General features: G+C 47.3%; 1 protein-coding gene across 3 annotated transcripts in view; it reads left to right on the forward strand.

Moving 5' to 3' along the window:
* Positions 1-17,725, forward strand: part of ZFYVE21 (zinc finger FYVE-type containing 21) — a 33,675-nt gene that overhangs the window by 1,089 nt on the left and 14,861 nt on the right. For 2 of the 3 annotated variants that reach the window (XM_038406311.2, XM_038406312.2), the window contains exons 2-4: positions 8,258-8,308; positions 12,622-12,790; positions 15,280-15,355. In XM_038406311.2, coding sequence (XP_038262239.1) covers positions 8,258-8,308; positions 12,622-12,790; positions 15,280-15,355 — 296 coding nt within the window. Of the gene's footprint in view, positions 1-7,688; positions 7,857-8,257; positions 8,309-12,621; positions 12,791-15,279; positions 15,356-17,725 lie in introns of all 3 variants that reach the window. The other variant, XM_043516410.1, reaches the window with a different exon arrangement.

Consider the following 17,725-nt stretch of genomic DNA (forward strand, 5'->3'; position numbering starts at 1 on the left):
CGCCCCCCCTCGGCCCCCCCCTGCCAGCGGGACCCCTCCCCTCCCCCCGCCCCCCCCCGGCCAGCGGACCCCTCCCCTCCCCCCGCCCCCCCCCGCCACGGGACCCCCCCCCTCCCCCCCCGCCCCCCCCCCGCCAGCGGACCTCTCCACTCCTCTCCCCTCCCCCCGCCCCCCCCCCGGCCCCCCCCACGCCTCTCCACCCTCTCCCCTCCCCCCGCCCCCCCCCGCCAGCGGGACCTCTCCTCTCCTCTCCCCTCCCCCCCCCCCCCCCGGCCAGCGGGACCCTCTCCCCTCCCCTCCCCCCGCCCCCCCCGGCCAGCGGGACCTCTCCTCTCCTCTCCCCTCCCCCCGGCCAGCGGGACCTCTCCCCTCCCCTCCCCTCCCCCCGCCCCCCCCCGGCCAGCGGGACCTCTCCTCTCCCTCCCCTCCCCCCGCCCCCCCCGGCCAGCGCGACCTCTCCCCTCCCCTCCCCCCGCCCCCCCCGGTCATCGGGACCTCTCCCCTCCCCTCCCCCGCCCCCCCCCCAGCGGACCACTCCCTCCCCTCCCCCCGCCCCCCCGCCAGTGGACCTCTCACCTCCCCCCCCCCCCCCCCCGGCCAGCGGGACCTCTCCTCCTCTCCCCCCCCCGCCCCCCGGCCAGCGGGACCTCTCCTCTCTCCTCCCCCCCGCCCCCCCCGGCCAGCGGGACATTTCCTCTGCCTCTCCCCCCCCCCCCGGCCAGCGGACATTTCCTCTTGCCTCTCCCCCCCCCCCCGGCCAGCGGACATTTCCTCTTGCCTCTCCCCCCCCCCCCCCCGGCCAGGGACATTTCCTCTTGCCTCTCTCCCCCCCCCCCGGCCAGTGGGACATTTCCTCTTGCCACTCCCCCCCCCCCCCGGCCAGTGGGACATTTCCTCTTGCCTCTCCCCCCCCCCCCCCCGCCAGTGGGACATTTCCTCTTGCCTCTCCCCCCCCCCCCCCGCCAGGGACATTTCCTCTTGCCTCTCCCCCCCCCCCCCGCCAGTGGGACATTTCCTCTTGCCTCTCCCCCCCCCCCCCGGCCAGTGGGACATTTCCTCTTGCCTCTCCCCCCCCCCCCGGCCAGCGGGACATTTCCTCTTGCCTCTCCCCCCCCCCCCCCCGGCCACGGGACATTTCCTCTTGCCTCTCCCCCCCCCCCGGCCAGGGCACTCCTTTCTGCTCTTCCCCCCCCCCCCGGCCAGGGACATCTCCTCTTCCCTCTCCCCCCCCCCGGCGAGCGGGACATCTCCTTTCTCTTTCCCCCCCCCCCCCCCCGGCCAGCGGGACATCTCCTTTCTCCTTTCCCCCCCCCCCGGCCAGCGGGACATCTCCTTTCTCCTCTTCCCCCCCCCCCCCCGGGCGTGCGGGACATCTCCTCTTTCCTCTCCCCCCCCCCCCCGGCCGGGACATTCCTCTTTCCTCTCCCCCCCCCCCCCCCGGCCAGCGGGACATTTCCTCTTTCCTCTTCCCCCCCCCCCCCGGCCAGCGGGACATTTCCTTTTTCCTCTTCCCCCCCCCCCCCGGCCAGCGGGACATTTCCTTTTCCTCTTCTCCCCCCCCCCCCCCCCCGGCCAGCGGGACATTTCCTTTTTCCTCTTCTCCCCCCCCCCCCCCCCCCCGGCCAGCGGGACACTTCCTTTTTTCCTCTTCTCTCCCCCCCCCCCCCCCGGCCAGCGGGACATTTCCTTTTTCCTCTCTCCCCCCCACCCCGGCCAGCGGACATTTCCTTTTTCCTCTTCTCCCCCCCCCCCCCCGCCAGCGGACATTTCCTTTTTCCTCTCCCCCCCCCCCCCCGGCCAGCGGGACATTTCCTTTTTCCTCTCCCCCCCCCCCGGCCAGCGGGACATTTCCTTTTTCCTCTCCCCCCCCCCCCCCCCAGCGGACATTTCCTTTTTCCTCTCCCCCCCCCCCCCCCGGCCAGCGGGACATTCCTTTTTCCTCTCCCCCCCCCCCCCCCAGCGGGACATTTCTTTTTCCTCTTCCCCCCCCCCCCCCCCGCCAGCGGGACACTCCTTCTCCTCTTTTCCCCCCCCCCCCCGGGCGCGGGACATCTCCTCTTTCCCTCCCCCCCCCCCCCCAGCGGGACATTTCCTCTTCTCTCTCCCCCCCCCCCCCCCGGCCAGCGGGACATTTCCTTTTTCCTCTTCTCCCCCCCCCCCCCCCCGCCAGCGGGACATCTCCTTTCTCCTCTTCCCCCCCCCCCCCTGGCCAGCGGGACATCTCCTTTCTCCTCTTCCCCCCCCCCCCCCCGGCCAGCGGGACATCTCCTTCTCCTCTTCCCCCCCCCCCCCCCCTCCCCCCCCCCCCCCCCCCCGGCCAGCGGGACATCTCCTTTCTCCTCTTCCCCCCCCCCCCCCCGGCCAGCGGGACATCTCCTTTCTCCTCTTCCCCCCCCCCCGGCCAGCGGGACATCTCCTTTCTCCTCTCCCCCCCCCCCCCGGCGTGCGGGACATCTCCTCTTTCCTCTCCCCCCCCCCCCCGGCCAGCGGGACATTTCCTCTTTCCTCTCCCCCCCCCCCCCCCGCCAGCGGGACATTTCCTCTTTCCTCCTCTCCCCCCCCCCCCCCCGGCCAGCGGGACATTTCCTCTTTCCTCTCCCCCCCCCCCCTCGGCCAGCGGGACATCTCCTTTTCCTCTTCCCCCCCCCCCCCCGGCCAGCGGGACATTTCCTTTTTCCTCTCCCCCCCCCCCCGGCCAGCGGGACATTTCCTTTTTCCTCTCCCCCCCCCCTCGGCCAGCGGGACATCTCCTTTCTCCTCTTCCTCCCCCCCCCCCCCCGGCCAGCGGGACATTTCCTTTTCCTCTTTTCCCCCCCCCCCCCCCCCCGGCCAGCGGGACATCTCCTCTCTTCCCCCCCCCCCCGGCCAGCGGGACATCTCCTTTCTCCTTTCCCCCCCCCCCGGCCAGCGGGACATCTTCTCCCCCCCCCTTTCTGCTCTGACGTTCCTTCCCTCCCCGCCTTCGGGCCCCCCCATTCTCGATACCTCTTCACCACCGGCCCTTGCCTGTGGGTCCGTCTTCCCCTTCACTCCTGGTTCCAACACCCCCTGACCCGCCTGGGTGAGCCCCTTTCCCCTGCGTCACTCCTTGCATTGAGGTGTTTGGACTCTGACTTCAGCTACTCAGCTGCACCTGTGGTGAAACCTTTTCTAAGGTGCCTGTGGGGATCCCAAGGCCCTGATCCACCCCAGGGTGTTCAGGCCGCTCCCTTCGTTACGGTGGAGCTCAGTATTTCCCCTTGTGTTGGGCTCTGCAGAGACCCTTCCCTGGAGCGCTTACAGTCCCATGGGCAAAGGATCCTGCTCCTCCACCCTACCCTCAAAAACCCACTTCGCTTATGTGCCTGTGCCCTGGCTTTTGTGTCTCCCTCTTGTATAGGGCACAGCAAAGCAGCCTCAGTGGCTTGGGATGGAAGGATATTGGAGCGTTGGGGTTTTATTCTCCCCTTTTTATTTTATCTTATCACTCCTATTTTGAGGCTGGCTGTTTCTCTTGTCCCATCTTGTCAATACATGGTTCCCATATTTGCCAGCAGGAAATGCCCTTTTAGCTGAGTCGAAGTAATTATAGGCAAAACCTCATGTAAGTAAAGACAGCTGTCTTGCTGGAGAAATGGCTAAGGAGAGGGTTCTGTTGGGTTCACTTAAAAAATATGAGCGCATCTGCTTCAAAGTTGTGGGGTAGGTTGGGGGAAGGCAAGTGAAGTTAAAGTCCCTTTTTTTGCTGCTGTTTGATTTTGTTAGAGTTCATAGCTTGTTCTGCTATGTTTATCTCCAGAGTAATGTGCTGGAAACCTGGCTTAGCCCATGTTTTAAAAACTGACAAGCCAGCAGATTCATTTCATTTATCTGCCTGTGCATAGAGTGTATTTTCTTTCTGTTGTAAACAATGCACAGTATTCCACTTAGCTTTAAGGTGGCTTGGGTAGTCAAGGCAGGGCACTGGGAGAGAGCTCTCCCAGTGCTCTTAAAAAAAACAAAACAAAATAAAAAAAAAACCAAACAAACAAAAAAAACCACCTCCACAAGAGGCATAGCTACCAGCCCTGGGAGTGTGGCTCCCAGCACTGGTGCACTGTTTACACTGACACTTTACCCACTGAAACTTGCTGCACTTAGGGTTGTGTTTTTCATACCCCTGAGAGAGAAAGTTGCAGCGCTGTGAAGTGCCAGTGTGGACAAGCCCCACAGGATCATGGATTGGCAGTGACATTGGAGAATTTAATGTTCCTCTGCAGCATGAGGTGTGGGTCACTTGTCAGTATTACATGGCTGCATCTCACTTAATCATTTCTCTACTATTGCAGAGGCCTCAGGCATTCGTGCACCTCAGATCCTCCTGTTCTCTTCCTGTGGCACGTAATAGTTTAGTCTCCTGTGAGCTATTGTACTTTGGTCTAATTTCGGTTGTTGGCTTTAGTATGCGGGTGGTATTGGTGGCCTATGATACACAGGAGATCAGACCAGATGATTTGGTGGTGGTCCCTTCTGGTTTTAAACAATGACTATAAAAAGGATAGGGAGAGTTATTTTCCAGGGTCATTGTATTCTAAGGATTCCACCACAAAAGTAACTGAAGTTCGTGATGAGATTAAAATGCTGTGAACTAAGAAGCCCTATGCGCTTAATGGAAATACTTTTTATTCTTAAATGCATTTAAAAAATAAAACTAATTTCTAAGATTGAGGACTCTTATCCTTGAAATAAACTTTTGCTTACTAAGATTGAAAAAGAAAATGGTTGTGAATGTATGTATTTAACACGGATGAGTACAAATACCTATCTAGAATAAGTAGTCAGTGGGGAATTCTCTGGTTTGGTAAAATACCCAGCCATGCTAGGATGTCAAGATAGGGTCAAACGCTGTCAGAAAAATGCATCCACTCCTTCTTCTTTTGATGGTATAAATATTACCTAGTTTGACATATCTTGCACATAGATGCTAGCAAAGATAACACACATAATAGTAGCCTGTTGCCATAGAGATAAGTGTAATCAGTATTTTATAGCGTCTTGTTACTATTGTTTTATGGTGGATATGCGTAATACCAGTATTAAAAGAATGACCACTTTAGAGAGGCCTACTAATCCAATGGTTTCACTTCCAGCACTAGATGCTGATTTTGGTGTATTTTGTGTGAAAATTCTTGTTCTTGAATGAAGTGTCCGAGGCCTGGTCTACACTTAAAAATTTTTACTTGCACAGCGACGTTAGCTAGGAGTGTGAAAAAATCAGATGCTTATCCAACATCGGTGTGCCAGTAAAAGCCCCAATGTCAATGTCGTTATACCAGCAAATAAGTAATCTTGCTGGAATAGCTTGTTTTGTGTAAGGAACTGATGCAGGCTATACCAGTAAAAGAGTAGGTATTGTATACCTACATCAGTACAGTGCTCCTAGTGCAGACATGGCCTGACACATTCCATCTGTAAATTGACTCTCCGCATTTTTTTTTTGAGCCAGGATCAAAGGATTACAGTATTTGAACATAATTCTTCTGTATTAAATATACTGTGGCCGTTACTGTTGTGAAGATGAAAAAGTGAATTTGTTGTTGCATTCATGTCCATGATACTTAATGCGAAAGTAAAATATTCAGTTAGGAAAACATCGTTCTGTGATGTTTAACACCAGGGGCTGTTCTCTAATATCAGGCATGCTAATGATGGCAAGGGGGCATCTCTTCTCTTCTCTTCTCTTTTTTAAATGGAGGTCATGACTGTGAAATAAAGAATGTACAGTAACTCCTTATTGGAGAGTAAGGTGCGCTTTTCATCCAAGCTGTGCAGTTAGCATAATACAATAATACCTAACTTTTTTATATAACATTTTTCGTCCATTGACCTCAAAAGTGGTTTAAAGAAGGTCAGTATCATTGTCCCCATTTTACAGGTAAGGAAACTGAAGAATGGGGAAGGCAAGTGACTTGCCCATTTTCAACCAGCAAGCCAGTTTAAGAGCTGGTAATTGAAGCCAGGTTTCCTGAGTCTCACTCCAGTGCCCTATTCACTAAGCCATACTTGCTAAATGTGATTTCTGTAATAACCTCCTGCTTTTGTGGTATTTTCCACTGTTTTATATTCCATTTTTTTCCGCTTTCTGCTTTTAAAAGCTCTGCACTGAGGGGAAAATATCAGGGAAGTAACTATAATTTGTACTTGAAATTGCTCATTAAAGTATGTGATCAATTTGTACTGTTTAAGATGGAGCAATAGAATAAAAGGGTTTAATGCATTAAACTAATCATTCAATGAAGTAAATATGCATTTCTGAAGCCATTTGACAGGGGTTTGATGTTCAGTACATCTTTTGAAAGAACTTTCATCATTTGAGAACAATTCTGATCATTCTGGTTTTAAGGAAGCTTTTAGAAACTTATTGGTTCTTGTATCTTTTTTTAATTTGAACAGTTGAGCAATCTCTTTAATTGGAACTATCTAGTTGCAGATTAAGTGCAGGTACTTGAATTTTCCAAATTTAATAAGTGATTTAATGCATCAAGCTGTAATTAAAGTAGGTGGCTTAGGAATTTGAGGTTTGTAAATTAGCTGATGTGGCATTTCTTGGGTAGTATTTGCTATTGAACTTTGATACTGATCTGGAACCTGCTGAAATATCTAGAACTTTCTGAAATAGACCATGAAAGTTCTAGTTACGTTAAAGAACTTTACAAAGTAAGGAGTTAAATACTAGGAGCATGGTAACAATAGGCAAATAGCAGCTCTTGTATGCTCAGCAGTTACCTCCTTCTCGACCTTGAACATTACAACCTGCTAGGGTGACCAGATGTCCCGATTTTATAAGGACAGTCCCAATTTTTGGGTCTTTTTCTTATATAGGCTCCTATTACCCCCATCCTGATTTTTCACACTTGCTGTCTGATCACTCTACAACCTGCTTTATTTTAAATTCTGATACTGTTTTGTAGCCTGTTGCAAGGGGATATTGACTGAGGCACAGTGTCTTATCGCACAATTTTTAAAATATACCATGAGATATTTCACCTGAATGATCACTGAAGGCAAGAGAGGTTTTGGCTTAATATATCATCTGAAAGACAGCACTCCTAACTGCAGTATTCTCTTGCCCCTCTCCCTCATTTGCCCCTTCACCTCCCACCCATTGTCTTGTGCTCTCAATTTTAGATACTTTTATATGTATTGCACTGACACCTAGGGGCCTCAGTCCGGGATTAGGCCCTCATTGTGCTAGGCATGGCACAAACATTAGATGATGATTGGGCTCTGGTCTAAAGAGCTTATAGTCTTTATAATTCCAAAAGCTAATGCAGAACCTGAAATATTATGACCTGTCCCAGATGTTTAAACACAACATTGCATTAATAGCCTAGCAGATAAAGCTGATACTATCCAAGGCTTTGTAACTGAAAAATTATCTGTTACTATGTGTTGGATTGAAACAATGAAGAAATGAGGGTCTTGCAAAAGATGCCAGTGATGTAAAATAGTGCTGTAGATCAGCGTGTTAGTGAGTGGGTTTTGCTAGTATCTGCATAGAAAATGCCATGATAACCACATCTAATACTTATAAGTTTCTCTCAAGCACTGTTACCAGTTTAGATGACAAAACCCAGAGCAGGTGGCTCTTACCAAATGTTTGAGAGGGGAAAAAATTAGTGACTTCATATATATATATATATATATATTTTTTTTTTTCTTTCACCAAGCTCGTTCTAGGAAAAAGTTCTAAACTATCAAGTGAAATTTTGCCGATATCTGTTTAGCCTTCATGGTTGCGGCAGGGAGGAGGGAACAGAACTTCCAAGATAAATGCTATTTTTCAGATATTTGTAACTACTGATAATGTTGTTGAAGTGCATAAACTAACAAAACTTGTGAGTTAAAAATGTGTAATAGTATAATAAATGGATAGTTAACTTGTATTATTTTCTATGTGCGCTATACAAATGCGGAACACAGAAGTGGCCACATAGCCTAATGGACTATGCATGAGATTGGAACTCCTGAGTTGTAATCCTGACTGTTACTGATTTACTTTGTGCCTAGGAAAAATCAATTTTTTTGTTCGTTCTTCTCTGTAAGATGTGGATAGTACTTGCCTACCACACACATGTCCAGAAGATTAAGATAAGCGAGAAACAAGCATTACTTACGTACTGTATGGAAATTCATTAGAGCTATTTAACTTCCTAGAAATTACTCTAATATGTTTAGTCTTCTGCATTGTATCTGGATAAAGATGTAGATAAATCTTGTACTCCTTACTGTTTTTTAGTGTCCAAGATGTATGCAGTGTGAAACTAAGTTTGATTTCATAACCAGAAAGGTAAGAGAGAGCAACAAAACATAATAGCCTAAATACATTACATTGTGGAACTTTTTTGCGAACTCTTGTTTTGAAATGTGTTGAAACTTGTCTTTCAAAAAGATGCTGTCAAGTACTTTACACCCAAAATCTGACATGCCTTAAAAATAGCTTTTGTCCCCGTTCCCCCCGGAATATGTCTTCTTTCTTTTTAATCTATTATTCTGCTGTGAAATTTAAAATAAATGCCTGTTTTTAGGACTAAAATACTTTGCTAGTTTTGAGGCAACATGTAAGTAACACTTCTCAAAGTATGCTGTTGCCAGTAGTGCTGGCAGGTAAATAACAAAAATGTTCATTTCAGTACACTCAAATTGCATAATAAATTAGTTATGTGAGTGAAAGAGTCTAATATTAGGAGAACTTATTTTCAGATCTTGTAGTCTAGGGAGAGTCTGTTTATAAAGTAATCAGACAAAATGTGCAAAACAAATGGGTGAAGATGTTAACAGGGAAAAGATGCGATTGCTATAAGTAAAATTAGTTCTTTTGTTGAATTATGAACAGTAATTCATTTAAATTAATGAGGTGGGCTGCATTGGGCATGTAATTCAGTCCATCCATATAGAAGTATTTTAATTAACTTTTATGATGTCTTCTGTTGCATGAACTTTTACTAGCAAGCAACATAAAGAAGATGCTGGCTTACTGGGAACTACTGTCAGAGGAGACAGAGCATATTGCTGAAGGAGGGGAGGCAGAATTGTTTTAGATTGTCCTGCTGACTTTTGCACAAACAACAATCATTTTAGCTATGAATAACATTCCTTGCATAACTACCTAATTACACACACATTTTGCTAGCAAACGCTGATGGAAAGGAAGAAAGATGGATGTAAGATGCATCTTGGGTTGAAACTCTTGTTTTGCAATTTGTTGTTTGGAATATAAAACCCAACAGATACAGTGTAACAAAATGGAAAATAAATCTAATTTAAATATGGGATACTGGGAATCTTCAGGAATCCTAAAAGTATTAGACTGGTAACTATGATAAGTAAATGTGGCTGGTCAATGAGGAGGATGGGCATATTGGAGAGGTTGATTGGTGTTTCTCCGCACATAAGTTTTGCTCCCTAATTAAAGAAATATTCAGAAACTCAAGCTATCATTTATTCACATCAGTGGTTGAAACCATAAGTTGGTTGCTTGACATGCTCCATCTCCCATGGAGAATTTTACTTAATTTTCTCTGTGATCTCAAACCAGGAATAACTATTGTGCCTGTTTATTTCCAGTGGAAATAATGATTTGGGGTCCCACTACCCGCTGAGAAATTGAAGTTTTTGCACGAGTGGTATTCCACCAGCTTTGAGGACCTCCATGGGGATGCCATCTGGGCCTGGCACCTTGTTGATGTGATGGCATGCCAAACTTCCTCAGGAGATGGGGGGTTCTATTACTGAATGCTGAGGAATGGACTGGGCGGTGGCAGCTGAGACTTCAGATTTGCAGTTCAGTAGCGTCTCAAAATGTTCCTTCCAGTGTTGCTTGAGGGCTACGTTGTCCTTAAGAAGGGAGGAGCTGTCCTGAGATTGCAGAGGGGTTGTGTCCTTTGAGCTTGGCCCATAAGTGGCTTTTGTTGGTTGAAAAAAGCTTCTCATGTCATGTTGATCAATGAAGCTCAGGATCTCTATTACCTTTGCTTGCCACCACTGATTCTTGATGTCATGCAGCCCCCTTTGAACAACAACTTTAAGCTGATAAGTGTCTCTTTTTGCTGGTTAGAGGGCTCATTTTACCAAGTGCAAAATGTGCTTCTCTTCTGATGAATAAGTGCTAGGATTTCCTCGTTTTCATCTAATTCAATACGGTGAGTGGAGTATATGCTTTGTGAATAATGGTCTTGAACTCCTCCCAATATATTTGGATGTCATTGATGCTGTAAGATAGGTCAGAGAACCTCTCAATGAGGCATTGTGAAGAGTCTCGCAACTGGCACGATTCTGTTCATGAGGAAATTCTATCCAACCTAAAGAGTGCCAATATTGTGACCATTTTTAAGAAAGGGGACAAGTCAGTGTGTGGGAATTATTGAGGCATTGCTCTCTTCTCCATTGTAGGGGAGATCCTTGCTCGCATCCTCTTGAACTATCTCCTATCTCTTATCAAAGACCTCCTTCCGGAATCCCAAGGTGGTTTCAGACGGTCCCGGGGCACCACCAACATCATTTTTGTTGCACAAAAGATCCAAGAGAAGTGTATAGAACAACACCAGCCACTGTTTGTCATTTAGTGATCCAACTTAGGCCTTGGATTCCCTCCTTTGTGAAATGTTATGGAAGGTCTTGTCTAGGTTCAGCTGTCCATTTGAAGTTCATTCGCGTTCTCAGGTTACTTCATGATGGGATGACCGGCACTGTCCTCTTTAATGGGTTAGAGATGGACCCATTCACTGCCTAGACTGATGTCAAGCAGGGCTGCATTATTGCCCCAACCCTTTTTTCCCATCTGCGTTGCTGTGATCTTGATTCTTATTTGTGACTGCCGTACTCAAGCCCAATTCTTGAAGAATCACATGGATGGCCAGCTCTTCAACCTGTGGCATCTTCATTCTAAAACAAAGGTCATTAGAACTGTTTATTACAGATCTTCAGTATGTTGATTGTGCTATCCCCATGCACACTGAGGCTGACTTGCAATCCACCCTAGATTTTTTTTTTTCTATGGTGCTATCATAGCCTGGGACTTTCCCGCAACATTGGGAAGAATAAGATGCTCCATCAGCCTGCCCCAGGATAAGTTGCCCCCCTTCTCCCACAAATTGTCATCTATGGTGATTGCCTGAAAAATGTTGAGCATTTCCCTTACCTTGGTAGCTATCTCTCCCAGACAGCCAATCTTGATGTGGAGATTGAACATAGGACTTGTTGTGCGAACACATCCTTTGGAAAGTTGCTCTGTCATCTCTTTATTGAGAGAGAGCTGCAAATGGAAGCTAAGATCCTGATCTACAATGCAGTGGTCATCCTCATTTCCCCTTATGGGTGCGAGACCTAGGTGACATACCAAAGCCATCTTAAGCATCTCGAGTGGCACCTACAGTGCTGCCTTAGGAAGATTCTCTCTATATCAGATGGGAAGACTGTTGCACCAGTGCCATCATTCTCTCTGCAGCTAACATCACCAATGTTGAGGCAAAGATTATGAAACCTCAACTTCCCTGAGCAGGTCATTGTGTATTGATGGCCAATACTTGTGTTCCAAAGCACATCCTCTTTTCTGAATTTAGTCATAGTAAGAGGATCCCCGGGGGCAAAAAACACTACAAGGACTCACTGGAAAGTATATTTTAAGAAGGGAGGTGTTGACCCCACGAATTGGGAAGAGCTGGTTGGTAATAGACGGCAATGGCATTGCATCATACATCAAGCCTCAACCGTTTTAAAGAGAATTGCTTTGCTCACAAGGCTTAGAAACAGCACAGGCAGAAGGAAAATATACATCATCCCGGCCAGCAGTTGTGCTCTCTCCAAGCAACCCCTGTCATGTATGCAGAAAAACCTGTAGAGCACAGATTGGACTTGTCAGCTATCTTAAGTCTCATCAATGACTTTTCCTCCTGGCAAGTAATATCCTTGCATTGAGGGATAGCCGCCACTGCCAACTTGCTGAGAACTTATAATTGCTGTGACATAGGCCTTATCACACTGGTAAATGATTTGCCATTATCCCAACACTGGACGCTAGTAGAACAAGAAAAATCCTACAAACTGATATTTCTGATTGATTTCTATTTTTAATGCTGTCTGTAAAATCTGGAATTAATTCTGTCACTGTTAGACATGGAATTAAATATTTGGAGAGAGAGGCGTGGGCTAAAGATGGAACCCAGTGGAATCTCAGTGGAAAATGAAAAGGACATGCAAACCACCATTATATTTTGCAGTCTTTTTGACCGTGAGAACAAGGATTTAATGGTCCATGGAGACTCCTTTTTCAGCCTTCTTCACTCTGGTCAGACCTGAAGAACAGGGCTCAGATATCTGGAGAAGCTTGCACTGCTATTGTTCATGCTAGACCGTCTTTAGCATTTCAGTCTCCAGAGATGTCATTTTACCACTTCTTACTAGCTCTAGAATCATGAGACACTTAATTAACCATATCTAGTATTTTTTTCCCCTCTGTGTATCTTGCTCGCCTGGTTTCTCTTGTGAATGCCAGTGCTTTAGGAGTACTAGTGGTGTTGATGTGGTAACATTATCAGCTCTGTATTAATTGAATCTCTTGTAATATTAGTATTTTATTTTATTTTTTTTATTTATTTTGCCTAGCACCACTGCAGGAGATGCGGGAAGTGCTTTTGTGACAAGTGCTGCAGTAAAAAAGTGCCTCTGCCTCGTATGTGCTTTGTAGATCCTGTGCGTCAGTGTGCTGAATGTGCTCTCATCTCTCAGAAAGAAACGGAATTTTATGACAAGCAGCTTAAAGTGCTCATGAATGGTAAATACTACATGCACAACTGTTGGTTTTTGATCTTGTACATAGTTATTCAAGCGAGTGTCAGATAATGAGATAAATAGCAGAACTAATTCCCTTGTGTTGTCAAGTAAGGCGCTATGTTGCAGTCTCTAGAAATCTCCTTTAAAATACTTTCCCACTGTCATTTTTTTTTGTTTGCCCATTATTTTGTTATCCAACCAGATCTGTTCTTCGGGGATGAGATTTTTATTTTTATATATTTTAAAAGTTCTGCTTCTACAGTCAAAGGAACTCAGCTCTTATTAGCTGATGAATGTATGAGGTCATGGTAATAGCTCTCTTGTAATATTGAACTTTATTAAATCACAATGTGGATCAAATACACTCTTAACAGTAAAGAGAACAATTTTGAAGTCTTATAATGAGATAGAATACATGCTTCAAACTTCATCCTCCCTAAACTGTATAGGTGGCTCTGATTGTCACTGAACTGTCAATTGTGAATAGATTTAAAGAGCAGTATGAAATATAACAGGAGCCCTGATTGCACTGTTTTTAAAAATGAAGAATCTGATGTCTTTTTGTTAAATTTTAAAAATATTCTGTGACTATTTATAATTGGGAACATGTCTTTCAAGGGATGCTGAATGTGACTTTAATAGGTATTTTCAGTAGTTAGGCAAAAGCACACCTCTAATTAGAATGCACATTCCACGTGAGATGTCCTACAGCTCCATGAGCTTAGGAAGGAATGTACCAATTTCTATAGAACACTTACGTTTTAATTTTAGCACTTTGGTCTCTTCAGTTTGTGAAAGACTGAACCAAAATTAGTGCTCCTCGTGGGCAGGGAAATATGCTCTCCGAACACATCTACACATGGATTACGTATAACATAATGCACTGGTTACTCTATAATGTGCTCTGGGGGTGAGGCACATATGGCTTTTAAACAAACTATTTGTAAGAGGATTATTTTATTTTTCTCATGTACAGCAGTATAACTTCATTAACTTTGATGGAGTCCTGACTTACACTGGTGTAATTAAGAAAATCTGAGCATGGGACAGTTCTGAATTGAACGGCCACCTGCCAATAAAATCTTTATCTCTGTTTATTCTGTACATTTTTTTTCTAAAAGTTTCTATAATATTTTTACTAACTGCAATATTTGATTACAAAAAAACGGTTCAGTGTAGCTGCAGGAAACTGTCCAACAATCATTTGATACTGTCCTTTGCCTCTTGCTTTGAGGTTGAGGGTGTGCCGTAAATCTGGTAAACATACAACAATCTACACACACTACTCCTAGGGGAATTCTGGGCCAAAAAATTAAATTCTGCACACAGTATTTTAATCTGCAAAATTCTGCATATTTTGTCTAAATAACACAATATCACACCAGTTTCAATTTATTTCAAAATACCTGTCGGCAAATATGTCTGTAACAATACAGACGACAATAAAGATTCAGGAAATCTTTTTTAACAAATTCCTTACTAGGCATATTAATACACAACTCTGAGTAATAATTCATATAAACTACAGTACAGAACCTTATTTCCTGCACCCCTCAGAAGCAGTGCAAATACTTGTGGGAGTTGGAGGTAATGGAGGAGCTGAGGGAGAGGGAAGTAAACTGCTGGGAAGGAGCCTGAGTGTGAACTTGGAGGGTTGTTGGGTATGAGTGGGAAAAGCATATACAACAGGTTTGGGGGGGAGGGGGGGTTGGGAGGGATTGTTAGAGAGCATCCTCCATGCAGACCATGGCTAACACTGAGCCTCTCTCATTCAGTCAGGCACATCTGCCCCTATCCCCATGTGGCCCTGCACCGCCCTCCCCTATCACCATGTGGGCCTGCACCACCCTTGGCCCCATGCCTCAACTCCCATTCAGTCCCTTCCCCAGTCTGTCCTCCCCCACTAGCCCTTATGAGCCCCTATTTGACCTCCCCAGCAGCCCCATGCTATCTGTTTCCCCATTGCCCCTGTTTCCTGGGCCGGGCCTGGCCTGGCCTGTCCTGGCAGGCAGTGCAAAGAAGACAGGCTCATTTTCTTCCCTAGCTGGCTGGGAGCTGCTGCTGTATTCCTGTGCCAGTGCCCTCTGGTGGGCAAAAGGTGGAACTGCATTAACATTTCAGCAGAAGCTTTTTTCTGCATGCAAAAACTATGTGCAGCTGCTTAAGTGCACGCGCATGCAGTAGCACAGAATTCCTCCAGGAGTAACACATCGGAGAAGAAAATATTAACTGATCACAGGATGTTTAGTTACAACTGCACCATTTTGCTGTTGATGATGACAGTGAACTCTTTTGATGTTTTTTTTCAGGATTAGACTTTAAATAGATTGGGTAAAATGAAAAGCATAATGTAGCTTAAGGTGTTCAAGCCATTAGGATAAGTGCATTAAGTGCAAAAGTTCTTGATACGCTAACTTTGCTTCTTTTTTAAATTATAAATTTAGCATTTGAATAACTGAATAAATTTTTGGGAAATTTTTTTCTACTAAGGTGCTACATTCTCTGTTGCTCGGGGAACATCAGAAAAATCTGAGATGATGGTTTGTCGACTTTCCAACAACCAGAGGTGAGAAATGAGAATGGAAACTGCATTTGTTAAATCTGGTTAGGTTTTAAAATTTTTATTTAATCCCCCCCATCCCCACTCTTTGTGAGGGCTTATATGTTGCCTCTACAGCATTCCTGCCGGTTTATGTGCTCTAAAATGTTTCCAGAATCAGCAAGTGAGTACTTGGTATGAGTAGGGCCCTACCAAATTCATGGTCCATTTTAATCAATTTCACGGCTGGAGAGTTTTAAAATTAGTCAATTTCACATTTTCTGCTGTTTACATCTGAAATTTCATGGTGTTATAACCGTGGGGGTCCCAACCCAAAAGGTACCCAGAAGTGCCTGCCTGCCTGCCTGCCCCCTCCCTCTGAGCTGCCATGCAAGGAAAGGACAAGTCGTGTCTCTCCCGAGCCCAGCAGGGACTCACAGCTAAGAGCTCCCTGGCTGGGGTGCTCCCAGGAGCAGGGTATATCCAACCGCCTCCACAAATCTCCAGTTGCAGAACCTTTGGGACTGGAGCTTTCTGGAGGAGGTGGGAGGCAAGCAGGCACTCAGTGGTGGGTCTGATCTCCACCAAGAGCTGCTATATAAGGGAAGGACAAGTCCTGTCCTGAGTTCTGTGTAAGCTGTGCAGCCATGCATCAGCTTATGTAGTGCCAGGGAGGGGTGCTCCTCCTGTGGCTTTAACCTAGCCTGGCTCCCAACCTGCTGCGGTGGCCCTACACTGGCCCCAACTCTGCTGCAGCCCAGCCCCATGTGCAACCGGGGAGGCCCGGACCCGACCTGCCGGGGAAAGGGCACCTATCCTGCCGCCCCAGCCCTGGAGCTGCCATGGTGGGGAGAGGCATCTCTCCCCACAGCCCAGTTGCTGCTGTGGGGGGAGAGAGCTGGGGGGAGTCCTCTCTCCACCATAGTCCCAGAACACCCTTCTGCAGCCCAGAGTCTGAAACCCCCCCCCCCCCCCCCCCCGAGCCAGAGTCCTCACACTCCTGCACCCAACACTCTGCCCCAGCCCTAAGCCCCTTCCCACACTCCGAACCAGTCGGCCCCACCCCACCACATGAATCTTTGTTATGTGCACCAATATGGAGGTGATGCGTCATATTGGTGCACATAACAAAATTCATTCTGCACATGGGTGGGAAAAACTAGCGGGAACCCTGGCCCTGTCCCTCCCCAGCCCAGCAGGGACTCACAGCTTAGAGCTCCCTGGCTGGGGCACTCCCAAGAGCAGGGGGATATCTGACCCACCTCCACAAGTCTCCTCTAGCTGCAGGCACCTCCGGGGCTGGAGCTTCCTGCAGTGGGGTGAGGCAGGTACTCCGAGGTGGGTCTGATCTCCCTCTGAGAGCGACAGTGGCTGTGCATGGGAAGGACAAGTCCTCTCCCTCCCTGGTCCAGCCGGGACTTGCAGCTAAAAGCCCCCTGACTGGGGCACTCCCAGCAACAAGTGGGAGATCAGACTTCATGGGGAAGGGCTTATTTCACAGTCGGTGACACACTGCCCTGAAATGGTAGGGCCCTAGGGATGAACAGAGGGTAAGCCCTTTTGGGCTTATTGTCATATGCTGCATCATCGGAGTCTGGTTGTTTTTTTTATTTTGTTCATGAAATCTTGCTGATCGCAGCAAAAATTTACACTAAAAGTACGTCTAAATTGCAAAAAATGACCCATGGCAGTGAATGTGAGCCTGGATCAGTTGACTCAGGCTCATGCTACAGGGTTAAAAATAGCAGCATAGATGTTCCTGCTTGAGCTGGAGCCTGGGCTTTGAGATCAACCACCCTTTTCAGGTTTCAGCCAGGCCTCCAGCAGGGGTGGGAATGCCTACACTGCTACTTTTAGCCCTGTAGAGCAAGCCTTAGTCAGTTGACCTGGGCGCTGAGACTCACTGCTGCAGTTGTGCGCGTGTGGCGGAGTGGGTCCCCCCCCGAAAGTAGACATACCCTAAGAAGCTTGGATGGCTCCAGACATTGATGATGGAATATTATGAAGCACTTTGCATGTAAGCCATTAATTTGAATCTTGCTAGGCAGGTAGTGACAGACTTGCTGTCTGCTAACTGGTTGTCTATAAGAAATGAGTTCTATATAGTGTGCCTACTGTACAGTCCACATGACTAGTCTCACTTTTTTATTTGTGTACTGGTAGCTTCCAAAACCTATTAGATGTACACAGAAAGGAAGATTGTCCTTAACCCCCTCAGAGTGGTTAATCTGCAAAAACTTGCATCAGATGAATGTGCGGGATAAAGAGGTACAATATACAAGCAGAATCCCCAGGATGATGACCAATGCATGTCTTGCAGAGTTAAAGTGGGAGAGGACCAGGGTGTGGACTAGGAGTTTGGTAATGGATACTGAAAAAAGGGTGAATTTTAGAGTT

This window comes from Dermochelys coriacea, chromosome 6 (assembly GCF_009764565.3).
Source record: "Dermochelys coriacea isolate rDerCor1 chromosome 6, rDerCor1.pri.v4, whole genome shotgun sequence".
Lineage (NCBI taxonomy): Eukaryota > Metazoa > Chordata > Testudines > Dermochelyidae > Dermochelys > Dermochelys coriacea.